This window comes from Vidua chalybeata, chromosome 33 (genome assembly GCF_026979565.1).
Source record: "Vidua chalybeata isolate OUT-0048 chromosome 33, bVidCha1 merged haplotype, whole genome shotgun sequence".
NCBI classification, from domain to species: Eukaryota; Metazoa; Chordata; class Aves; order Passeriformes; family Viduidae; genus Vidua; species Vidua chalybeata.
The window spans coordinates 1,081,022-1,106,789 of NC_071562.1; the positions used below are offsets into that span (position 1 = coordinate 1,081,022).

At 64.5% G+C, this 25,768-nt stretch overlaps 1 protein-coding gene across 1 annotated transcript; it reads left to right on the forward strand.

Moving 5' to 3' along the window:
* The first annotated feature begins 1,953 nt into the window (after window positions 1-1,953).
* Window positions 1,954-24,788, forward strand: RASAL3 (RAS protein activator like 3). The gene is made up of 20 exons (XM_053968243.1): window positions 1,954-2,119; window positions 2,177-2,475; window positions 3,214-3,265; window positions 3,892-4,013; window positions 4,916-5,003; window positions 5,977-6,038; window positions 7,435-7,526; window positions 8,464-8,587; window positions 9,560-9,658; window positions 11,278-11,814; window positions 12,833-12,977; window positions 14,379-14,523; window positions 15,549-15,785; window positions 16,963-17,164; window positions 17,245-17,348; window positions 19,519-19,885; window positions 21,074-21,193; window positions 22,449-22,618; window positions 23,178-23,253; window positions 24,575-24,788. Exons 1-20 carry the CDS (start codon window positions 1,954-1,956, stop codon window positions 24,695-24,697), a joined length of 3,330 nt encoding a protein of 1,109 aa, XP_053824218.1. The 3' UTR covers window positions 24,698-24,788.
* Window positions 24,789-25,768: the final 980 nt, after the last annotated feature.

Below are 25,768 nucleotides of genomic sequence, written 5' to 3' on the forward strand. Positions count from 1 at the left end.
GGTGTCGGGGGGGGTCCCCAAAGTGCGGGGGGAGCGGGGGATGGGGGAGGGGAAGCGCGGTTGGGGCGCGACGGAAACGCCTCCGGTGCCGCCCGCGCCCGGGGCTGGCGGGGCGCCTGTCACCCTGTCACAGTGTCACCGTGTCACCCTGTCACAGTGTCACCCTGTCACTGTGCTCCCCTGTCCCCCTGTCCCCCTGTCACAGTGTCACCGTGTCACCCTGTCACAGTGTCACCCTGTCACCGTGTCACTGTGCTCCCCTGTCCCCCTGTCACAGTGTCCCCCTGTCCCCCTGTCACAGTGTCACTGTGCTCCCCTGTCCCCCTGTCACAGTGTCCCCGTGTCACCCTGTCCCCCCTGTCACTGTGCTCCCCTGTCCCCCTGTCACCGTGTCCCCCTGTCCCCTTGTCCCCCTGTCACCGTGTCCCCGTGTCACCCTGTCCCCCCTGTCACTGTGCTCCCCTGTCCCCCTGTCACAGTGTCACCCTGTCCCCTTGTCACCGTGCCCCCCTGTCACCGTGCCCCCCTGTCACCCTGTCACAGTGTCACCCTGTCACCGTGTCCCCCTGTCCCCCTGTCACAGTGTCACTGTGCTCCCCTGTCCCCCTGTCACCCTTGTCACAGTGTCACCCTGTCACCGTGTCACTGTGCTCCCCTGTCCCCCTGTCACAGTGTCCCCCTGTCCCCCTGTCACCGTGTCCCCCTGTCCCCCTGTCACCGTGTCCCCCTGTCCCCCTGTCCCCCTGTCACCATGTCCCCCTGTCACCCTGTTCCCCCTGCCACTGTGCTCCCCTGTCCCCCTGTCACAGTGTCACCCTGTCACCGTGTCACTGTGCTCCCCTGTCACCCTGTCACAGTGTCCCCCTGTCCCCCTGTCACCCTATCACAGTGCCCCCCTGTCCCCTTGTTCCCCTGTCACCGTGTCCCACTGTCACAGTGTCCCCCTGTCCCCCTGTCACAGTGCCCCCCTGTCCCCCCTGTCCCCGTCACCGTGTCCCACTGTCACCCTGTCCTCCTGTCACCCTGTCCCCCGTCACCGTGTCCCCCTGTCACCGTGTCCCCCTGTCCCCCCTGTCCCACTGTCACCCTGTCCTCCTGTCACCCTGTCCCCCTGTCACCGTGTCCCACTGTCACAGTGTCCCCCTGTCCCCCCTGTCCCCCTGTCACCGTGTCCCACTGTCACCGTGTCCCCCTGTCACCCTGTCACCCTGTCCCTCTGTCCTGTGCCCCCCCACTGCCCCCAAATCCAGCCCCTGGACCCCCAAATTCAGCTCCCCCAACCCCAAATCCACCCCCTAAACCCCCCAAAACTGACTCCCCCCACCCCCGAATCCCATATCGACCCCCTAAACCCCCCCAAAACTGAGTCCCCCCACTGCCCCCAACCCCAAATCCACCCCCAAAACTGACTCCCGCAACCCCAAATCCACCCCCTAAGCCCCCCAAAATTATTTTCCTCATCCCCCCAACCCCAAATCCAGCCCCATGAACCCCCCAAAATTACTCCCCACCTCCCAACCCCAAATCCATCCCCTAAACCCCCCAAATTCAGCTCCCCCCATCCTCCCAACCCCAAATCCACCCCCTAAACCCCCCAAAACTGACTCCCCCCACCCCCTCAACCCCAAAACTGACTCCCCCCACCCCCGAATCCCATATCCATCCCCTAAACCCCCCAAAACTGACTCCCCCCACCTCCCAACCCCAAATCCAGCCCCATGAACCCCCCAAATTCAGCTCCCCCCATCCCCCCAACCCCAAATCCACCCCCTAAACCCCCCAAAATTGACACCCCCATCCTCCCAAGCCCAAACCCACCCCCTAAACCCCCCCAAAACTGACTCCCCCCACCCCCTCAACCCCAAAACTGACTCCCCCCACTGCCCCCAACCCCAAACCCACCCTTTGAACCCCCCCCAAAAATCCCTCTCCTTCCCTCCTCCCCCGCCCTAGATGGAGGTGGAAGCCCCCCCGGCCACCCCCGAGCCCCCCGCCCTGCTGAAGACCTACAAGTGGCGCACGGGAGGGGACCCCGAAAAGAGCGGGGGGTCCCCGGGGAGCCGGCGCTGGGCGAGGCTGCAGGGCTGGAAACGCTCCTACAGCCACCCCGACACCGAGGGCGACAGGGCTGGCGACAGGGCTGGCGACAGGGCTGGCGACAGAGGTGGCGACAGAGGTGGCGACAGAGGTGGCGACAGGGCTGGCGACAGGGGTGTCCCCAAGGCCAGCGCGCGGCGCTCGCTGTTCCGGAGGGCGTTTTCCGCCCCCTCCAAGGCACCCAAGGGTGCGGGGGACACGAGGGGACAGCGGGGGACAGCGGGGGACACGAGGGGACAGCGGGGGGCAGCGGGGGACAGCGGGGGACACGAGGGGACCAGGCCACCCCTGCAGCGGTACCTGCGCGCCGTGGGCAGGAGGGGACGCGGCGAGAGCGGAGCCAGGGCGGAGCTGGATGGGGCAGGTGAGGGGTTTGGGGTGCGGGGTTTTGGGGTGCGGGGTTTTGGGGTGCGGGGGTTTGGGTTTGGGGTGAGGGGGTTTGGGGTGCGGGGTTTTGGGGTGCGGGGGTTTGGGGTTTGGGGTGAGGGGGTTTGGGGTGAGGGGGTTTGGGGTGCGGGGTTTTGGGGTTTGGGGTGCGGGGTTTTGGGGTGCAGGGGGGTTTTGGGGTGCAGGGAGGTTTGGGGTGCGGGGGGGTTTTGGGGTGATGGATTTGTGGGGTGACGGATCTTGGGGTGAGGGGTTTATGGGGTGAGGGGGGTTGGGGTGAGGGGGTTTGGGGTGCGGGGGTTTGGGGTGCGGGGTTTGGGGTGAGGGGGTTTTTTGGGGTGATGGATTTATGGGGTGAAGGATTTTGGGGTGAGGGGTTTTGGGGTGATGGATTTGGGGTGTGAAGGGTTTGGGGGGGGGGGGGTTTTTGGGGTGATGGATTTATGGGGTGAAGGATTTTGGGCTGAGGGGTTTTGGGGCGATTGTGGCCCTTGGTGTCACCTCACTCATGGTGGCACCTCCATGGTCACCTGTCCCTTGGTGTCACCTCACCCATGGTGGCACCTCCATCTCCTTGGTGTCACCTCACCCATGGTGCCACCTCCATGTCCTTGGTGTCACCTCACTCATGGTGGCACCTCCATGGCCTTGGTGTCCCTTGGTGTCACCTCACCCATGGTGGCATCTCCATGTCCTTGGTGTCACCACACCCCTGGTGTCACCTCCAAGGCCACCTGTCCCTTGGTGTCACCTCACCCGTGGTGGCACCTCCATGTCCTTGGTGTCACCTCACCCATGGTGGCACCTCCATGGCCACCTGTCCCTTCGTGTCATCTCACCCATGGTGGCACCTCCATGTCCTTGGTGTCACCTCACTCATGGTGCCACCTCCATGGCCTTGGTGTCCCTTGGTGTCACCTCACCCATGGTGGCATCTCCATGTCCTTGGTGTCACCACACCCCTGGTGGCACCTCCATGGCCACCTGTCCCTTGGTGTCACCTCACCCGTGGTGCCACCTCCATGTCCTTGGTGTCACCTCACCCATGGTGGCACCTCCATGTCCTTGGTGTCACCACACCCCTGGTGGCACCTCCATGGCCACCTGTCCCTTGGTGTCACCATACCCATGGTGCCACCTCCATGTCCTTGGTGTCACCACACTGATGGTGGCACCTCCATGGCCTTGGTGTCCCTTGGTGCCACCTCACCCGTGGTGACACCTCCATCTCCTTGGTGTCACCTCACCCGTGGTGCCACCTCCATGGCCTTGGTGTCACCTCACCCATGGTGGCACCTCCATGGCCTTGGAGTCACCTCACCCATGGTGGCACCTCCATGGCCACGTGTCCCCCCCCGTGGGTGACAGTGACCCTGTGGGCACCCACCCCCCGTTCTGTCCCCTCAGTGACCCCCTTGGGGACATCGCCACCGCCGGTGGCCCCGGTGCCACCCGATGCCACCGTGTGGGACGTGTCCCAGTTCTCGCTGCTGGACGGACACCTGGTGCCACTGGGCAGGGACGAGGAGGTGAGCGGGGACATCGGCAGTGTCCCCTGGGTGGCAGGGTGGCACCTCGGGGTGTCCCCAGGGTGGCACTCGGGGTGTCCCCAGGGTGGCACTGGCGGTGTCCCCAGGGTGGCACTTGGGGTGTCCCCAGGGTGGCACTCAGGGTGTCCCCAGGGTGGCACTCGGGTGTCCCCAGGGTGGCACTGGCGGTGTCCCCAGGGTGGGTGGCACTCGGGGTGTCCCCTGTCGGGTGGCACTCGGGGTGTCCCCAGGGTGGCACTCGGGGTGTCCCCAGGGTGGGTGGCACTGGCGGTGTCCCCTGTCGGGTGGTACCTCAGCGTGTCCCCAGGGTGGGTGGCACTCTTGGTGTCCCCTGTCAGGTGGCACTGGCGGTGTCCCCTGTCGGGTGGCACTCGGGGTGTCCCCAGGGTGTCCCCAGGGTGGGTGGCACCTCGGGGTGTCCCCTGTCAGGTGGCACTGGCAGTATCCCCCGGGGGGTGGCACTCGGGGTGTCCCCAGGGTGGGTGGCACTGGTGGTGTCCCCTGTCGGGTGGCACTCGGGGTGTCAGGGTGTCCCCAGGGTGGCACTGGCGGTGTCCCCAGGGTGGGTGGCACTCGGGGTGTCCCCAGGGTGGCACTCGGGATGTCCCCAGGGTGGGTGGCACTCGGGGTGTCCCCAGGGTGGGTGGCACTCGGGGTGTCCCCAGGGTGTCCCCAGGGTGGGTGGCACTCGGGGTGTCCCCAGGGTGTCCCCAGGGTGGGTGGCACTCGGGGTGTCCCCAGGGTGTCCCCAGGGTGGGTGGCACTCGGGGTGTCCCCAGGGTGTCCCCAGGGTGTCCCCAGGGTGGGTGGCACTCGGGGTGTCCCCGGGGTGTCCCAGGGTGTCCCCGGGGTGTCACCGGTGGCCCTGGCGCTGTCCTCAGGCGCGGTGGCGCGGTGGCGCGTCCCCCCCGGCTGGCGGTGCCACCTCCGAGGCCACCGAGCCGTGCCCGGCGGGCGGGAGGGACCCGGGTGAGGACACGGGGGGACACCGGGAACTGGGGGGACTGGGAGGGACTGGGAGGGACTGGGATGGACTGGGGGGCACTGGGAACTGGGGGCACTGGGGGGACTGGGAGGGACTGGGGGGCACTGGGAACTGGGGGGACTGGGAGGGACTGGGGGGACTGGGGGGGACTGGGAGGGACTGGGAGGGACTGGGGGGCACTGGGATGGACTGGGGGGACTGGGGGGACTGGGAGGACTGGGAGGGACTGGGGGACACCGGGAACTGGGGGGACTGGGATGGACTGGGGGGACTGGGAGGGACTGGGGGGCACCGGGAACTGGGGGGACTGGGAGGGACTGGGGGGCACTGGGATGGACTGGGGGAACTGGGGGGACTGGGAGGGACTGGGGGACACCGGGAACTGGGGGGCACTGGGGGGCACTGGAAGAGACTGGGGATACTGGGATGGACTGGGGGGGTACTGGGATGGACTGGGATGGACTGGGGGGCACTGGGGGGCACCGGGAACTGGGGGAACTGGGATGGACTGGGATGGACGGGGGGCACTGGGAACTGGGGGGCACTGGGGGATACTGGGATGGACTGGGGGGTACTGGGGGGCACTGGGATGGACTGGGATGGACTGGGGGCATGGGGGGCACTGGGGGGCACCGGGAACTGGGGGGACTGGGAGGACTGGGGGGCACTGGGAGGGACTGGGATGGACTGGGGGGTACTGGGGAGCACTGGGGGGCACTGGGTTATACTGGGAGCACCGGGCTATACTGGTTTATACTGGGTTATACTGGGTTATACTGGGAGCACTGGGCTATACTGGTTTATACTGGTTTATACTGGTTTATACTGGTTTATACTGGGTTATACTGGTTTATACTGGTTTATACTGGTTTATACCGGGTTATACTGGTTTATACTGGGTTATACTGGTTTATACTGGTTTATACTGGTTTATACTGGGCGCTCGCTGCCCCCCAGGCCCGGCCGAGCGCAGCCCCCGCAGTGAGACCCCCCCGAGCTCCCAGCTCAGCAACGTCAAGGTGGGACAGCGCTGGCACTGGCACTGTCACCTGTCACTGTCACTGTCACTGTCACCTGTCACTGTCACCTGTCACCTCCCCTGGCACTGGCACTGTCACCTGGCACTGGCACTGTCACCTCTGTCACCTCCCCTGTCACTGTCACCTGTCACTGTCACTGTCACCTCTGTCACTGTCACTGTCACTGTCACCTCCATTGTCACTGTCACCTCTGTCACCTGGCACTGGCACTGTCACCTCTGTCACCTCCCCTGGCACTGTCACTGTCACCTCTGTCACCTCCCCTGTCACTGTCACCTCTGTCACTGTCACCTGTCACCTCTGTCACCTCCCCTGTCACTGTCACCTGTCGCTGTCACCTGTCACCTCTGTCACCTGTCACCTGTCACCTGTCACTGTCACTGTCACCTGTCACCTCTGTCACTGTCACCTGTCACCTGTCACTGTCACCTCCCCTGTCACTGTCACCTGTCACTGTCACCTGTCACCTCTGTCACCTCCCCTGTCACTGTCACCTGTCGCTGTCACCTGTCACTGTCCCCTCTGTCACCTGTCACTGTCACCTGTCCCCTCTGTCACCTCTGTCACTGTCACCTCTGTCACCTCCCCTGTCACCTCCCCTGTCACTGTCACCTCCTTGTCACCTGTCCCCTCTGTCACGTGTCCTTGTCACTTGTCACTGTCACCTGTCACTGTCATCTCTGTCACCTGTCCCTGTCCCTGTCCCTGTCACTGTCCTTGTCCCCTGTCCCCTGTCGCTGTCCCCACCTCTCTGTCCCCTGTCACCTGTCCCTGTCCCCACCCCTGTGTCCCCTGTGTCACCTGTCGCTGTCCCCACCCCTGTGTCACCTGTCACCTGTCCCTGTCCCTGTCCCTGTCCCCTGTGTCACCTGTCCCTGTCCCCAACCCTGTGTCCCCTGTGTCACCTGTGTCCCCTGTGTCACCTGTCCCTGTCCCCTCTGTCCCCTCTGTCCCCTGTGTCCCCTGTCACCTGTCCCTGTCCCTGTCCCCTATGTCCCCTGTGTCACCTGTCGCTGTCCCTGTCCCCACCCCTGTGTCACCTGTCACCTGTCCCTGTCCCCACCCCTGTGTCCCCTGTCACCTGTCGCTGTCCCCACCCCTGTGTCACCTGTGTCACCTGTCCCTGTCCCCACCCCTGTGTCCCCTGTGTCACCTGTCCCTGTCCCCTCTGTCCCCTGTGTCCCCTGTGTCACCTGTCGCTGTCCCCACCCCTGTGTCACCTGTCCCTGTCCCTGTCCCCACTCCTGTGTCACCTGTCCCTGTCCCCACCCCTGTGTCCCCTGTGTCCCCTGTGTCACCTGTCGCTGTCCCCACCCCTGTGTCCCCTGTCACCTGTCCCTGTCCCCACTCCTGTGTCACCTGTCGCTGTCCCCAGGGGCTGCTGTGGAAGAGGCTCCTCCGGGACAGGAAAAGCCGCGGTGGCACCAAAAGCGACCCAGGGGTGGTGACAGTCCCCGAGGGTGACAGGTAGGGGCCACTCCTGTCCCGGTGACACTGCTGTCCCCTTTTGGGGTCCTGGTGACCCTGCTGTCCCCTCAGTGTCCCTTTTTGGGGTCCCGGTGACCCTGCTGTCCCCTCAATGTCCCTTTTTTGGGGTGCCCTGCTGTCCCCTCAGTGTCCCTTTTTTGGGGTGCCCTGCTGTCCCCTCAGTGTCCCTTTTTTGGGGTGCCCTGCTGTCCCCTCAGGCTCCCCTCAGTGTCCCTTTTTTGGGGTGCCCTGCTGTCCTCTCAATGTCCCTTTTTTGGGGTGCCCTGCTGTCCCCTCAGTGTCCCTTTTTTGGGGTGCCCTGCTGTCCCCTCAGTGTCCCTTTTTTGGGGTGCCCTGCTGTCCCCTCAGGCTCCCCTCAGTGTCCCTTTTTTGGGGTGCCCTGCTGTCCCCTCAGTGTCCCTTTTTTGGGGTGCCCTGCTGTCCCCTCAGTGTCCCTTTTTTGGGGTGCCCTGCTGTCCCCTCAGTGTCCCTTTTTTGGGGTGCCCTGCTGTCCCCTCAGTGTCCCTTTTTTGGGGTGCCCTGCTGTCCCCTCAGGCTCCCCTCAGTGTCCCTTTTTTGGGGTGCCCTGCTGTCCCCTCAGTGTCCCTTTTTTGGGGTGCCCTGCTGTCCCCTCAGTGTCCCTTTTTTGGGGTGCCCTGCTGTCCCCTCAGTGTCCCTTTTTTGGGGTGCCCTGCTGTCCCCTCAGGCTCCCCTCAGTGTCCCTTTTTTGGGGTGCCCTGCTGTCCCCTCAGTGTCCCTTTTTGGGGTGCCCTGCTGTCCTCTCAATGTCCCTTTTTTGGGGTGCCCTGCTGTCCCCTCAGTGTCCCTTTTTTGGGGTGCCCTGCTGTCCCCTCAGTGTCCCTTTTTTGGGGTGCCCTGCTGTCCCCTCAGGCTCCCCTCAGTGTCCCTTTTTTGGGGTGCCCTGCTGTCCCCTCAGGCTCCCCAGCCGCAGCGCTTCCCGCGACTCCCTGGTGCCACCGCCCGAGCTGGACCTCAGGGCCGCCAACGTCGTCGTGCGGCCGCTGCACGGCAGCGTGGTGGGCGAGCGCTTCTGCTTCCAGGTACGGCCCGGGGAGGGGCTCGGGGGGCACGGGGGGCGCCTGGAGGGGGCACCCAGGGCACCCGAGGGGGCGCCCGGACCCCAAAAAGGGCACCCAGAGCCCAAAAAAGGGCACCCAGGACACCCCAGGGACCCTGACGGGGCACCCAAACCCCAAAAAGGGGCACTCAGACCCTAAGAAAGGGCACCCAAACCCCAAAAAAGGGCGCCCAGGGCACCCCAGGGACCCTGACAGGGCACCCGGACCCCAAAAAGGGCACCCAGACCCCAAAAAAGGGCGCCCAGGGCACCCCAGGGACCCTGACGGGGCACCTGAACCCCCAAAAAGGGCACCCAGAGCCCAGAAAGGGCACCCAGAGCCCAAAAAGGGCACCCAGGGCACCCCAGGGATCCTGACAGGGCACCCCAGGGACCCTGACGGGGCACCCAAACCCAAAAAGGGCACCCAGAGCCCAAAAAGGGCACCCAACCCCCAAAAAGGGCACCCAGGGCACCCCAGGGACCCTGACGGGGCACCCAACCCCCAAAAAGGGCACCCAGAGCCCAAAAAGGGCACCCAGAGCCCAAAAAGGGCACCCAGGGCACCCCAGGGACCCTGACGGGGCACCCGGACCCCAAAAAAGGGCACCCAGAGCCCAAAAGAGTGTCCCTGTCACCCTCAGTGTGCCCTCAGTGTCCCCTCAGTGTCCCTCAGTGTCCCCTCAGTGTCCCTCAGTGTCCCTCTGTGTCCCCTCATTGTCCTGTCACCCTCAGTGTCCCTCAGTGTCCCCTCAGTGTCCTGTCACCCTCAGTGTCCCTCAGTGTCCCCTCAGTGTCCCCTGTGTCCCCTCATTGTCCTGTCACCCTCAGTGTCCCTCAGTGTCCCCTCAGTGTCCTGTCACCCTCGCTGTCCCCATCACCCTCAGTGTCCCCTGGTGTCCCTCAGTGTCCCCTCATTGTCCTGTCACCCTCAGTGTCCCCTGTGTCCCCTCAGGTGATCACGCCCGAGGGCAGCCGCTCCTTCGGCTGTGCCTCCCTGGCCGAGCGCGACCGCTGGATCGAGGAGCTGCGCCGGACAGCCCAGCCCAACAAGGTGGGGACACCTCGGGGACACCTTGGGGACACCTCGGGGACACCTCGGGGACACCCTGGGGACACCTCGGGGACACCTCGGCGACGCCCTGCCACCCCCAGCCCCCTCATCGGGCTCTCCTGTCCTTGGGCTGGGTGGGGAAACTGAGGCATGGAATGCCCGGCACGGAGCATCCTCAGTGTCCCCCATGTCCCCTCCTGGCCTTGTGGCCCTTCTTGTCCCCTCCTCCATGTCCCCTCCGTGTGTCCCCTTGTCACCATGACTGCCACCCTGTGGGACATCCCCCTTGTCCCCCTTGTCCTCTTGTCCCCTCGTCCCCTTTGTCACTTTGTCCCCTTGACCACCACCCACATCCCCCTTGTCCCCTTGTCCCCCTTGTCCCCCTTGTCCCCTTGTCCCCCTTGTCCCCCTTGTCCCCCTTGTCCCATTTGTCCCTTTCGTCCCCTCTTGTCCCCACTGTCCCCATTATCCCCTTGTCCCCCTTGTCCCCTTTGTCCCCTTGTCCCCCTTGACCCTTTGTCACTTTGTCCCCTTGACTGCCACCCACATCCCCCTTGTCCCCTTGTCCCCCTTGTCCCATTTGTCCCTTTTGTCCCCTCTTGTCCCCACTGTCCCCATTATCCCCTTGTCCCCTTCGCCCCTCTGTCCCCTTTGTCCCCTTTGTCCCTTTTGTCCCCTTTTGTCCCCTTTGTCCCTTTTGTCCCCTTTGTCCCCCTTGTCCCCTTTGTCCCCTTGCCCTCATGGCCCCCTTGTCCCCCTTGTCCCCTTTGTCCCCTTGTCCCCCTGTCCCCATAACCTCCACTCACATCCCCCTTGTCCCCCTTGTCCCCTTTGTCCCCCCTTGTCCCCTTTGTCCCCTTGTCCCCCTTTGTCCCCTTTTTCCTCTTTGTCCCTTTGTCCCCTTTGTCCCCATGACCTCCACTCACATCCCCCTTTGTCCCCTTTGTCCCTTTGTCCCCTTTGTCCCCTTTGTCCCCATAACCTCCACTCACATTCCCCTTGTCCCCTTTGTCCCCTCTTGTCCCCTTTGTCCCCTTTGTCCCGTTGTCCCATTTGTCCCTTTGTCCCCTTTGTCCCCTTTGTCCCCATAACCTCCACTCACATTCCCTTTGTCCCTTTGTCCCCTTTGTCCCCATGACCCCCTCTCTCATCCCCTTTGTCCCCTTCGTCCCCTTTTTCCCCTCTGTCACTTTGTCCCCCTTGTCCCCTTCGTCCCCTTGTCCCCATGACCCCCTTTCTCATCCCCTTCGTCCCCTTTGTCCCTTTGTCCCCTCTTGTCCCCTTTGTCCCTTTGTCCCCTTTGTCCCCTCTTGTCCCCTTTGTCCCCTTTTTCCCCTCTGTCCCCCTTGTCCCCCTTGTCCCCTTTGTCCCCTTTGTCCCCTTGTCCCCATGACCTCCACTCACATCCCCCTTGTCCCCTTTGTCCCCTTTCTCCCCATGACCCCCTTTCTCATCCCCTTCGTCCCCTTTGTCCCTTTGTCCCTTGTCCCCTCTTGTCCCCTTTGTCCCTTTGTCCCTTTGTCCCCTTTGTCCCCTTTGTCCCCTCTCTCATCCCCTTTGTCCCTTTGTCCCTTTGTCCCCTTTGTCCCCTCTTGTCCCCGTGTCCCCCACCCCACCAGGACAGCTGCGAGCGCCTGGAGCTGGCGCTGACCCTTTGGGTCTACGAGGGCCGGGACCTCCCCCCGCGGCGCCGCCTCCGCTGCCACCTCCAGCTGGACGGCGCCGTCTTCGCCCGCACCACGGCCAAGCCGGCCGGCGCCGACGGCCAACTCTTCTGGGGCGAGCTCTTCCAGTTGGCCGCGCTGCCGCCGGCGCGCGCCCTCACCGTCGCCCTGTGCCGCGACGACCACCCCGACTGGCAGCCGGTGGCCGCCGTCACCATCCCGCTGGCCGAGCTGGCGGCGGCGCGGCAGCCCCTGGAGCGTTGGTACGCCCTGAGCGGCGCCGGCGGCGAACGGGCGCCGGCGGTGCGGCTGCGCGGGCGTTACCGCGAGGTGAGGGTGTTGCCCATCGTGCGCTACAAGGAGTTGGCCGAGTTCATCACCTTCCACTACCGGGAGCTGTGCGGCCGCCTGGAGCCGGCCATCGCCGCGCGGCACAAGGAGGAGCTGGCCGGCGCTTTGGTGCGCGTCCTGCAGAGCACCGGCAAGGCCAAGGTGGGGCGGGGTTGGGCACGGGGGGTGGGGTTGGGTTGGATGGGTTGGCTGGGTTGGGTTGGCATGGGTTGGGTTGGATGAGTTGGGTTGGGTTGGACGACGATGAGATGGGTTGGATGAGTTGGGTTGAGTTGAGATGGGTTGGATGAGTTGGGTTGAATGAGGATGGGATGGGTTGGGTTGGGATGGATGAGTTGAGATAGAATGGGTTGGGTTGGGATTGGTGGGATGGATGCGTTGGGTTGAGTTGGGTTGGGTTGGGTTGAGTTGAGTTGGGTTGACTTGACTGGGATTGGGTTGAGTTGGGATGGATGCATTGGGTTGGATTGGGTTGGGTTGAGTTGGGTTGGCTTGGGCTGAGTTGTGTTGGGTTGGGTTGAGTTGGGTTGGGTTGGGTTGAGTTGAGTTGGGATGGATGCACTGGATTGGGTTGGGTTGGGTTGGGTTGGGTTGGGTTGGGTTGAGTTGGGTTGAGTTGGGTTGACTTGGGTTTGGTTGGGTTGAGTTGGGATGGATGCATTGGGTTGGATTGGGTTGGGTTGAATTGAGTTGCATTGGGTTGGGTTGAGTTGAGTTGGGTTGGGATGGATGCACTGGGTTGGATTGGGTTGGGTTGGGTTGAGTTGAGTTGCGTTGGGTTGGGTAGAGTTGGGTTGGGTTGACTTGGCTGGGATTGGGTTGAGTTGGGATGGATGCATTGGGCTGGATTGGGTTGGGTTGAGTTGGGATGGATGCACTTGGTTGGATTGGGTTGGGTTGAGTTGAGTTGGGTTGACTTGGGTTGGGTTGAGTTGGGATGGATGCATTGGATTGGGTTGGGTTGGGTTGGGTTGGGTTAGGTTGGGTTGAGTTGGGTTGGCTTCGATGAGTTGGGACAAGACTGTAGACATGGAAAACACCACTCAGGAGATGCCAGGAGATCCGACGTGGGTTGACCCGGTCATTTCGGGGTCACGGGTGCCACCGAGCCCTTTGGGGCCATGGGTGCCACCAAACCCTTCCCCACGCGTCCCCGCAGTCGTTCCTGATCGACCTGGGCGTGGCCGAGCTCGACCGCTTCGATGACCACGAGGCGCTGATCTTCCGCGAGAACACCTTGGCCACCAAGGCCATCGACGAGTACATGAAGCTGGTGGGGGCCAAGTACCTGCAGGACACGCTGGGTACGCCGAGGGGACACGGGGACATCCCGGCGGGTGGCAGGGGGCAGGACACCTCGGGTGGGACTGGACACTGGGGGTTGTGGGACACCCCTGACCATCCATGGGGACATGGTGGTGACCTCTTGGTCATCTCATGGACTTTGGAACACCCCTGACCACGCATGAGGATGTGGTGGTGACCTCTTGATCCCCTCATGGCTTGTAGGACGTCCCTGACCATCCATGGGGACGTGGTGGTGACCTCTCGATCCCCTCCATGGACTTTGGGACACCCCTGACCATCCATGGGGACGTGGTGGTGACCTCTCGGTCACCTCATGGGTTGTGGGACACCCGTGACCATCCATGAGGACGTGGTGGTGACCTCTCAATCACCTCGTGGACTGTGGGACACCCCTGACCATCCATGGGGATGTGGTGGTGACCTCTTGGTCACCTCATGGACTTTGGGAGACCCCTGACCACCCATGAGGATGTGGTGGTGACCTCTTGATCCCCTCATGGGTTGTAGGACGTCCCTGACCATCCATGGGGACGTGGTGGTGACCTCTCGGTCACCTCATGGGTTGTGGGACACCCGTGACCATCCATGAGGACGTGGTGGTGACCTCTCAGTCACCTCGTGGACTGTGGGACACCCCTGACCACCCATGAGGACGTGGTGATGACCTCTCGATCCCCTCCATGGACTTTGGGACTCCCATGAGGACGTGGTGGTGACCTCTTGGTCCCTTCATGGACTGTGGGACACCCCTGACCACCCATGAGGACGTGGTGGTCACCTCTCTATCCCCTCCATGGACTTTGGGACACCTCTGATCACGCATGAGGACGTGGTGGTGACCTCTTGGTCCCCTCATGGGTTGTCCCCTCTCCCCAGGGGAGGTGGTGGTGACCTCTCGGTCCCCTCATGGACTGTGGGACACCCCTGACCACCCATGAGGACGTGGTGATGACCTCTCGATCCCCTCCATGGACTTTGGGACACCCATGAGGACGTGGTGGTGACCTCTTGGTCCCTTCATGGACTGTGGGACACCCCTGACCACCCATGGAGACGTGGTGTGGGTTCCTCACATCCATCCCCACCCTGGTGACCTCTCGGTCACCTCACGGACTTTGGGACACCCCTGACCACCCATGGAGACGTGGTGTGGGTTCCTCACATCCATCCCCACCCCGGTGACCTCTCGATCCCCTCCATGGACTGTGGGACACCCCTGACCACCCATGGAGACGTGGTGTGGGTTCCTCACGTCCATCCCCACCCCGGTGACCTCTTGATCCCCTCATGGACTGTGGGACACCCTGACCACCCATGGAGACGTGGTGTGGGTTCCTCACATCCATCCCCACCCCGGTGACCTCTCGGTCCCCTCACGGGCTGTCCCCTGTCCCCAGGGGAGGTGGTGGCCCAGCTCTGCAGCTCCGAGGAGAGCTCCGAGGTGGACCCCAGCAAGTGCTCGGGGCCGGAGCTGTCCGAGCACCAGCAGCACCTGCGGCAGGTCTGCGAGGAGACGCTGCGGCGCATCGCCGACGGCTCCGAGTGAGGGACACCTGGGGGGACACCCGGGGTGGCACCGGGGCCAGGAGAACCTGGGAGAAGCTGGGACACGGGGGTGGGGACAGGGACAGGATGTGGGGTTGGGGACTGTCACCATCTTGGGGTGGGTGACAGGATGGACCTGGGGACAAAGATGGGGACACACATGGGGATGGGCTCCATCCTGGGGTGGACATGGTGGTGGGCACCAGGATGGACTTGGGGACAAGTTTAGGGACAGACATGGGGGACAGGGATGGGGATGGACACCAGGATGGATCTGGGACAAGTTTGGGGACAGGGATGGGGATGGACACCAGGATGGGCTTGGGGACAAGTTTGGGGACAGGGATGGGGATGGACACCAGGATGGATCTGGGACAAATTTGGGGACAGGGATGGGGATGGACACCAGGATGGACTTGGGGACAATTCTGGGGACAGGGATGGACACCAGGATGGGCTTGGGGACAAGTCTGGGGACATGGATGGGGATGGACACCAGAATGGACTTGGGGACAGGGATGGGGACACGGATGGGGATGGACACCAGGAAGGACTCAAGGACAATTTTGGGGACAGAGATGGCGATGGACACCAGGATGGACTTGGGGACAAGTCTGGGGACATGGATGGGGATGGACACCAGAATGGACTTGGGGACAAGTCTGGGGACACGGATGGGGATGGACACCAGGAAGGACCTGGGGACGATTCTGGGGACAGGGATGGAGATGGACACCAGGATGGACTTGGGGACAGGGATGGGGACACGGATGGGGATGGACACCAGGATGGACTTGGGGACAACTTTGGGGACACGGATGGAGATGGACACCAGGAAGGACCTGGGGACGATTCTGGGGACACGGATGGAGATGGACACCACCCACCCTTGGGCCCCACATGGAGATGCTCACAAAAACCACTTGGTGCCGACCCCAGAGGTGGTGCCACCACACCCCCCCCCCATCACCCCACGGTGGCACCGGCAGGTCCCCGGTCCCCACCACGGTGTCCCTGCCCAGGTCCTTCCCGGCAGAGCTGGGCGAGGTGTTCGCGGCGTGGCGCGACGAGTGCGCGGCGCGCGGCAAGGCGGCCATCGGTCAGCGCCTGGTGTCGGCCTCGCTCTTCCTGAGGTTCCTCTGCCCGGCCATCATGTCCCCGAGCCTCTTCGGCCTCGTCCAGGAGTACCCCGGCGAGGCCACCGCCCGCACCCTCACGCTGGTGGCCAAGGTCATCCAGAACTTGGCCAACTTCACCACGTAGGTGGCCGTGGGGATGGGACGGGGACGTGGGCTGGTGGGGACATCCCATCTGTGCTCCGTGGAGGGTCATGGGGCAGTTGGGTTGTCCCCAAGTTTGGGTTGTCCTCAAGTTTGGGTTGTCCCCAGGGTACCACGGGGCACTTGGGTTGTCCCCAACATGCCATGGACAGTTGGTTTGGATGGTCCATGCTCCTGAAAGTGGCCTTTGACCATGACCATGGTGGTGGCCCATGTGACCATGATGATGACCCACGACCATGACGATGACCCATGACCATGACAATGACCCATGACCATGATGACCCATGACCATGGTGGTGACCCCAGACCATGGTAGTGACCCATGACCATGATGATGACCCCAGACCATGACAATGACCCATGACCATGATGATGACCCCAGACCATGGTGGTGACCTCTGACCATGATGGTGGACCATGTGACCATGATGATGACCCCTTGACCATGACGATGACCCATGACCATGACATTGACCCATGACCATGATGACAACCCCAGACCATTATGGTGACCCCAGACCATGGTGGTGACCCCTGACCATGATGGTGGACCATGTGACCATGGCGGTGACCCCTTGACCATGATGATGACCCATGACCATGACAATGACCCCAGACCATGGTGGTGACCCCTTGACCATGACATTGACCCATGACCATGATGACAACCCCAGTCCATGATGGTGACCCCTGACCATGCTGGTGGACCATGTGACCATGATGGTGACCCCAGACCATGGTGGTGGACCATGTGACCATGATGGTGACCCCAGACCATGGTGGTGACCCCTGACCATGCTGGTGACCCCTGACCATGCTGGTGGACCACGTGACCATGCTGGTGACCCCTGACCATGCTGGTGGACCATGTGACCATGCTGGTGACCCCTGACCATGCTGGTGGACCATGTGACCATGATGGTGACCCCTGACCATGCTGGTGACCCATTGACCATGATGATGACCCCAGACCATGCTGGTGACCCCTGACCATGCTGGTGGACCACGTGACCATGCTGGTGACCCCTGACCATGCTGGTGGACCATGTGGCCATGGTGGTGACCCCAGACCATGCTGGTGACCCCAGACCATGGTGGTGGACCCCAGACCATGGTGGTGACCCCTTGACCACGACCATGGCGCTGACCCCAGGTTCGGCGAGAAGGAGCCCTACATGACCTTCATGAACGACTTCCTGGAGCGCAGCTGGGCCACCATGACCGAGTTCCTGCAGGCCGTGGCCACCCCAGAGGCCAGCGCCCACATGGCCACCTACGATGGCTACGTGGACCTGGCCCTGGAGCTCGCCACGCTCCACCTGCTGCTCTGTGACATCTTCTCCAGCCTCGACCAGGTGCCACCACCCCTCTGGCCACCTCCTTCTTCGTGGGTGTCCCCCGGGCCACCCGTAATGTCCCCGTGGTGTCCCTGCAGGCCACGCAGGAGGAGCTGGAGCCGCTGCCCACCATCCTCAGGGCCATCAGGGAGGGGACACCTGTCCCCGTGTCCGTCCGCCTCAGCTCCACCGCCAGGAGAAGGTACCGAGGGACACCTGGGGACATCTGGGGACAAGGGGGACACGTGGGTGTCAGGATTTGGGGTCCCTCTGGTCCTGTCTGGGATTGGGAGATGGGTCTGATCCCACCAGGGTTTGGGGTCTCTTCTGGTCCCACCAGGGTTTGGGGTCCCTTTGGTCCCACCAGGGTTTGGGGTCTCCTGATCCCGCCAGGGTTTGGGGTCCCTTCGGTCCCACCAGGGTTTGGGATCCCTTTGGTCCCACCAGGGTTTGGGGTCCCTCTGATCCCACCAGGGTTTGGGGTCTCCTGATCCCGCCAGGGTTTGGGGTCACTCGGATCCCGCCAGGGTTTGGGGTCCCTCTGGTCCCACCAGGGTTTGGGGTTCCTCTGATCCCACCAGGGTTTGGGGTCCCTCTGGTCCCACCAGGATTTGGGGTTCCTCTGATCCCACCAGGGTTTGGGGTCTCCTGATCCCGCCAGGGTTTGGGGTCTCCTGATCCCACCAGGGTTTGGGATCCCTTTGGTCCCACCAGGGTTTGGGGTCTCCTGATCCCGCCAGGGTTTGGGGTTCCTCTGATCCCACCAGGGTTTGGGGTTCCTCTGATCCCACCAGGATTTGGGGTCCCTTTGGTCCCACCAGGATTTGGGGTCCCTCTGATCCCACCAAGGTTTGGGGTCTCCTGATCCCACCAGGATTTGGGGTCTCCTCAGGTCCCACCAGGATTTGGGGTTCCTCTGATCCCACCAGGGTTTGGGGTCTCCTGATCCCACCAGGGTTTGGGATCCCTTTGGTCCCACCAGGGTTTGGGGTCCCTCTGATCCCACCAGGATTTGGGGTTCCTCTGATCCCACCAGGGTTTGGGGTCTCCTGATCCCACCAGGATTTGGGGTCTCCTCAGGTCCCACCAGGGTTTGGGGTTCCTCTGATCCCAGCCACACTGGGGAAGCCCCAAATCCATCCCCTGTCCCTTCCCACCCCACACCCCCCTTGTCCCCCTGTCCCCCTGACCCCTTGTCCCCTTGTCCCCTTGTCCCCCTGTCCCCCTGTCCCCCTGTCCCCCTGACCCCTTGTCCCCTTGTCCCCTTGTCCCTCTGTCCCCTGTCCCCTCCATCCCTTATCCCCTGTCCCCTGTCCTCTTTTCCCTTATCCCCTATTCCCCAATCCTCTTGTCCCTCTGTCCCCCTGTCCCTTGTCCCCCTGTCCCCTGTCCCCTCCATCCCCTGTCCCTTCTCCCTTTGTCCCCTTCTCCCTTTGTCCCCCTGTCCCCCTGTCCCCTGTCCCCTCCATCCCTTGTCCCTCTGTCCCCTGTCCCCTCCATCCCCTGTCCCCTGTCCCTTGTCCCCTCCATCCCCTGTCCCCTGTCCCCCTGTCCCTTGTCCCCCTGTCCCCTTGTCCCTCTGTCCCCTGTCCCTTGTCCCCTTATCCCGTCCCCTGTCCCTTCTCCCTTCTCCCCTTGTCCCCTTGTCCCCTGTCCCCTTGTCCCTCCATCCTCTGTCCCCTGTCCCCTGTCCCCTCCATCCTCTGTCCCTCTGTCCCCTTGTCCCTCTGTCCCCTGTCCCCTCCATCCTCTGTCCCTCTGTCCCCTGTCCCCTGTCCTCTGTCCCTCTGTCCCTCTGTCCCTCTGTCCCCTGTCCCCTGTCCCCTGTCCCCTGTCCCTCTGTCCCCTGTCCCCTCCATCCTCTGTCCCTCTGTCCCCTGTCCCCTGTCCCCTGTCCCCTGTCCCCTGTCCCCTCCATCCTCTGTCCCCTGTCCCCTGTCCCCTTGTCCCTGTGTCCCCTGTCCCCTGTCCCCTGTCCCCTGTCCCCTTGTCCCTGTGTCCCCTGTCCCCTGTCCCCTCCATCCTCTGTCCCCTGTCCCCTGTCCCCTGTCCCCTGTCCCCTCCATCCCCTGTCCCCTGTCCCCTGTCCCCTCCATCCCCTGTCCCCTGTCCCCTGTCCCCTCCATCCTCTGTCCCCTGTCCCCTGTCCCCTTGTCCCTCTGTCCCCTGTCCCCTGTCCCCTCCATCCTCTGTCCCCTGTCCCCTGTCCCCTGTCCCCTGTCCCCTGTCCCCTCCATCCTCTGTCCCCTGTCCCCTGTCCCCTGTCCCCTGTCCCCTTGTCCCTCTGTCCCCTGTCCCCTGTCCCCTCCATCCTCTGTCCCTCTGTCCCCTGTCCCGTCCCCTGTCCCCCGCCCTTGTCCTTGTCCCCGCAGCCCCTCGGACCCCCCCAAGCCGGGCTTCGTCCCCCCGCGGGACCTGGGCAAGCACAGCCCCCTCATCAAGAGCCAGTCCCTGACCAGCGTCCGGCGCGGCCGCGGCCACGACGAGGTGACACCGGCCGTGGGGACGGACCCGGAGCCATCCCCGGAACCGTCCCCGATCCCGGTACCGGCCCCGGTGCCGGCCCGGCGACGCCGCCACGTCCAGCGCACCCAGAGCGTGCCGGCCCAGGGCAAGGCCGCGCGGCGTCCGGCCAAGCCGGACAGCGCCGGACACGCGGCCGAGGCCGCGGCCGAGGATGGCACGGGGCCACCTGTCCCCGGCGATGGCCCGGTGAGTGCTGGTGGCCACCGTGGCACCGTGGCTGCCAGCGGTTTGAGCGCCGGGCTCGGCGCTCTGCGGGAGCTGCCCGGTGGTGCCGCTCTGGGCTGGGCACTGGTGACACTTGGTGACACCAAGGGGTGCGGTGGCACTAACGGGGGTGGCACTAACGGGGGTGCGGTGGCACTAACGGGGGTGTGGTGGCACTAACGGGGGTGTGGTGGCATTAACGGGGGTGTGGTGGCATTAACGGGGGTGGCACTAATGGGGGTGGCACTAACGGGGGTGTGGTGGCACTAACGGGGGTGCGGTGGCACTAACGGGGGTGGCAAAAACGGGGGTCTGGTGGCACTAATGGGGGTGGCACTAACGGGGGTGCGGTGGCACTAACGGGGGTGTGGTGGCATTAACGGGGGTGCGGTGGCACTAACGGGGGTGTGGTGGCATTAACGGGGGTGCGGTGGCACTAATGGGGGTGTGGTGGCACTAATGGGGGTGGCATTAACGGGGGTGTGGTGGCACTAGCGGGGGTGTGGTGGCATTAACGGGGGTGTGGTGGCATTAACGGGGGTGGCACTAATGGGGGTGGCACTAACGGGGGTGGCACTAACGGGGGTGTGGTGGCACTAATGGGGGTGTGGTGGCATTAACGGGGGTGGCACTAACGGGGGTGTGGTGGCACTAACGGGGGTGTGGTGGCATTAACGGGGGTGGCATTAACGGGGGTGTGGTGGCACTAACAGGGGTGTGGTGGCACTAATGGGAGGGTGGTGGCACTAACGGGGGTGTGGTGGCACTAACAGGGCTGTGGTGACACTAAAGGGGCTGTGGTGGCACTAACGGGGGTCCCGGTGGCAGTAACGGTGTCACGATGCCATTACCGGGTGTCCCACTGACATTACCGGATGTCCCTGTGCCATTACCGTGTGTCCTGGTGCCACTACCGGGTGCCGTGATGCCATTACCGGCACATTAACGGGTGTCCCGATGCCATTACCGGGTGTCCCGGTGCCATTTCCGCGTGTCGCGGTGCCATTACCGGCACATTACCGGGTGTCCCGGTGCCATTACCGGGTGTCGCGGTGCCATTACCGGCACATTAACGGGTGTCCTGGTGCCATTACCGGCACATTACCGGGTGTCCCGGTGCCATTACCGGGTGTCCCGGTGCCATTACCGGGTGTCGCGATGCCATTACCGGCACATTAACGGGTGTCGCTGTCGCAGCCCCGGGGGAAGCTGCGCTCGTCGGCGTCGCTGCCGCGCAAATCCACGGTGCCGTGGCAGCGCCTGGCCGAGGACTCGGTGGCCCCGGGCGAGCTTTACGCGCTGCGGCCGCTCGAGAAGGTAACCCCGGGGCGGGGGGGGACAGTCCCCGGTGTCCCCCGGTGTCCCCCGGTGTCCTCCCGGTGTCCCCGTCCCGCTGTCCCCAGCACGGGCGGCTGCTGGAGGAGGTGACCGGGGATGGGAGACACCTCCCGGTACCTCCCGAAAACCTCGTCCCCGGTGTCCCCAGCCCCCGGTGTCCCCAAGCCCCGGTGACCTTGTCCCGGTGTCCCCAAGCCCCGGTGACCCCGTCCCGGTGTCCCCAGCACGGGCGGCTGCTGGAGGCGCTGCGGGAGCGCCTGGAGCGGGCGGCGTCCCCAGCCCCCGGTACCCCCGGTATCCCCCGGTTCCCTCCCCGGTGAATCCATCCCGGTGTCCCCAAGCCCCGGTGACCCTGCCCCGGTGTCCCCAAGACCCGGTGACCCTGTCCCGGTGTCCCCAGCACGGGCGGCTGCTGGAGGCGCTGCGGGAGCGCCTGGAGCGGGCGGCATCCCCAGCCCCCGGTACCCCCGGTACCCTCCCCGGTACCCTCCGCGGTGACCCTGTCTCGGTGTCCCCAAGCCCCGGTAATCCCGTCCCGGTGTCCCCAGCACGGGCGGCTGCTGGAGGCGCTGCGGGAGGAGCTGGCGGAGCTGCGGGAGCGCCCGGAGCTGGCGGCGTCCCCAGCCCCCGGTACCCCCCGGTATCCCCCGGTTCCCTCCCCGGTGAATCCATCCCGGTGTCCCCGAGCCCCGGTGGCCCTGTCCCGGTGTCCCCAGCACGGGCGGCTGCTGGAGGAGGTGACCGGGGATGGGTGACACCTCCCGTTAACCTCATCCCTGGTACGCCCCGGTGCCACTGCCCCGGTGTCCCCAAGCCCCGGTGTCCCCAAGCCCCGGTGACCCTGTCCCGGTGTCCCCAGCACGGGCGGCTGCTGGAGGCGCTGCGGGAGGAGCTGGCGGAGCTGCGGGAGCGCCTGGAGCGGGCGGCGTCCCCAGCCCCCGGTACCCCCCGGTATCCCCCGGTACCCCCCGGTTCCCTCCCCGGTGAATCCATCCCGGTGTCCCCAAGCCCCGGTGACCCCGTCCCGGTATCCCCAAGCCCCCGGTGAGTTTATCCCGGTGTCCCCAGCACGGGCGGCTGCTGGAGGCGCTGCGGGAGCGCCCGGAGCGGGCGGCGTCCCCAGCCCCCGGTACCCCCGGTACCCTCCCCGGTGAATCCATCCCGGTGTCCCCAAGCCCCGGTGACCCCGTCCCGGTGTCCCCAAGCCCCGGTGACCCCGTCCCGGTGTCCCCAGCACGGGCGGCTGCTGGAGGCGCTGCGGGAGGAGCTGGCGGAGCTGCGGGAGCGCCTGGAGCGGGCGGAGGCGCGGGCGGCGCGGGCCGAGGAGCAGCAGCGGGAGCGCCTGGAGCGGCTGCGGGAGCGCCTGGACGAGGGCGGCGCCCGCGCCGCCAACCTGGCGGCCAGGTGCGGCTGGGCACCCCGAAATTGGGGCTGGGAACCCCGAAAATGGGGCTGGGCACCCCGAAATTGGGGCTGGGCACCCCGAAAATGGGGCTGGGGACCCCGAAATTGGGGCTGGGAACCCCGAAAATGGGGCTGGGGACCCCGAAATTGGGGCTGAGAACCCCGAAAATGGGGCTGGGGACCCCGAAATTGGGGCTGGGAACCCCGAAAATGGGGCTGGGCACCCCGAAAATGGGACTGGGGATCCCCAAATTGGGGCTGGGCACCCCGAAAATGGGCAGGGGGACCCCAAAATTGGGGTTGGGCACCCCAAAATTGGGACTGGGCACCCCGAAAATGGGCCGGGGGACCCCCAGATTGGAGCTGGGCACCTCAAAATTGGGGTGGGGTGCCTCGAAAAGGGGGTGGGGCACCCGAAATTGGGGCTGGGCACCCCAAAAATGGGGCTGGGGACCCCGAAAATGGGGCTGGGCACACCGAAATTGGGGTGGGGCACCCCGAAAATGTGTGGGGAACCCCGAAATTGGGGCGGGGCACCCGAAAATTCGTCTCCCGCCAGGCTGACGGCGGCCGAGGGCGGGCGCAGGAAGGACCTGGAGAGGCTGAAAACCAGTGAGGAGAGGGGCCGGGAACTGGTGAGACTGGGAGGGGACACCGGGGGGACAGTGGGGACACTGGGGGACAGTGGGGACATTGGGGACATTGGGGACACTGGGGGGACACCGGGGGGACACTGGGGATATTGGGGACACTGGGGGACATTGGGGACATTGGGGACACTGGGGACATTGGGGACATTGGGGACATTGAGGACATTGGGGACATTGGGGACACTGGGGGGACACCGGGGGGACACTGAGGGACATTGGGGACATTGGGGACACTGGGGACATTGAGGACATTGGGGACATTGGGGACACTGGGGGGACACCGGGGGGACACTGGGGACACTGAGGGACATTGGGGACACTGGGGGACACTGGGGACAGTGGGGGACATTGGGGACATTGGGGACACTGGGGACAGTGGGGACATTGGGGACATTGGGGACACTGAGGGACATTGGGGACACTGGGGACACTGGGGGACATTGGGGACACTGGGGACACTGGGGACAGTGGGGACATTGGGGGGACACTGGGGACATTGGGGACAGTGGGGACACTGGGGGACATTGGGGGGACACTGGGGACATTGGGGACACTGGGGACACTGGGGACATTGGGGGACACTGAGGGGACACTGAGGGGACACTGAGGGGACACTGGGGACAGTGGGGACACTGAGGGGACATTGAGGTGACACTGAGGGACAGTGGGGACACTGGGGACAGTGGGGACATTGGGGACACTTGGGGACACTGGGGGACATTGGGGACACTGGGGACACTGGGGGACATTGGGGACATTGGGGACATTGGGGGGACACTGGGGACATTGGGGACACTGGGGACACTGGGGGACATTGGGGACATTGGGGACACTGAGGGACATTGGGGACACTGGGGGGACACTGAGGGGACATTGGGGACACTGGGGACATTGAGGGGACATTGAGGTGACAGGCAGGTGACACACAGGTGACACACGTGACACGGGTGACACACAGGTGACACAGGTCACACAGGTGACACAGGTGACACACAGGTGACACACAGGTGACACAGGTGACACAGGTGACACACAGGTGACACAGGTGACACAGGGATTACAGGTGACACAGGTGACACAGGTGACACACAGGTGACACAGGTGACACACAGGTGACACACAGGTGACACAGGTCACACAGGTCACACAGGTGGCACACAGGTGACACAGGTCACACAGGTGACACAGGGATTACAGGTGACACAGGTGACACACAGGTGACACAGGTGACACACAGGTGACACGGGTGACACAGGTGACACACAGGTGACACAGGTGACAGGTGACACGCGTGTCCCCTCCCCAGGAGCGGCGGCTGGCGGCGCTGGAGCAGGAGCTGCGCGGGGCCCGGTGCCACCCCCGCGCTGTCCCCGTGTCCCCTCGGGGCTGCCACCAGCCCGGCGACGACGGCCAGGCCACCAGCGTGTGACACCGCTGTCCCCAGAGTGTCCCCAGAGTGTCCCCAGAGTGTCCCCAGAGTGTCCCCGAGGTGTCCCCGAGGTGCCACCCCCCCCCCCGGTGTCGCGGCAATAAACGGTGGCGTTGTCACCAGTGCTGGCCCAGCTCCTTGGGGACATGGCGGCCCTTGGGGACACTTGGGGACATCCCCCCGCCACCCCACCCGCTGTCCCCGGAGTGTCCCCAGGGTGTCCCCAGGGTGTCCCCGGTGTCCCCCTGATGTCCCCGGTGCCACCCCGGTGTCACTTTGATGTCCCCAGTGTCCCCTCAGTGCCACCCCAGTGCCACCCTGGTGTCACTTTGATGTCCCCAGTGTCCCCTCAGTGCCACCCCAGTGCCACCCCGGTGTCACTTTGATGTCCCCAGTGTCCCCCAGTGCCACCCCGGTGTCCCCCTGATGTCCCCGGTGCCACCCTGGTGTCACTTTGATGTCCCCAGGGTGTCCCCAGTGCCACCCCAGTGTCCCCAATGTCCCCTCACTGTCCCCCCAGTGCCACCCCAGTGTCCCCTCAGTGTCCCCAGTGTCCCCAGTGCCACCCCGGTGTCACTTTGATGTCCCCAAGTGTCCCTTCAATGTCCCCAAAGTGTCCCCAAAGTGTCCCCAGGGTGTCCCCAGGGTGTCCCCAGTGCCACCCCGGTGTCACTTTGATGTCCCCAGTGTCCCCCAGTGCCACCCCAGTGTCCCCAAAGTGTCCCCAGTGTCACCCCGGTGTCACTTTGATGTCCCCAATGCCCCTCAGTGCCACCCCAGTGTCCCCCTGATGTCCCCAGTGTCACCCCAGTGTCACTTTGATGTCCCCAATGTCCCCTTGATGTCCCCAATGTCCCCTTGATGTCCCCGATGTGTCCCCCAATGTCCCCTAAATGTCCCCCCAGTGCCACCCCAGTGTCCCCTCAGTGTCCCCAGTGTGCCCCAGTGCCATCCCAGTGTCCCCAAAGTGTCCCCAGAGTGTCCCCAGCATGTCCCCAGTGCCACCCCAGTGTCCCCTGGGTGTCCCCAAGTGTCCCTTCAATGTCCCCAAAGTGTCCCCAGGGTGTCCCC

Bases quoted from the DNA above. Each gene is read 5' to 3' on its own strand.
- RASAL3 (XM_053968243.1), top strand. From the start codon at position 1,954: ATGGAGGTGGAAGCCCCCCCGGCCACCCCCGAGCCCCCCGCCCTGCTG. The intron at 6,039-7,434 runs GTGGGACAGCGC...CGCTGTCCCCAG, and splicing joins CCCAGCTCAGCAACGTCAAG to GGGCTGCTGTGGAAGAGGCT. The intron at 17,165-17,244 runs GTGCCACCACCC...GTGTCCCTGCAG, and splicing joins TCTTCTCCAGCCTCGACCAG to GCCACGCAGGAGGAGCTGGA.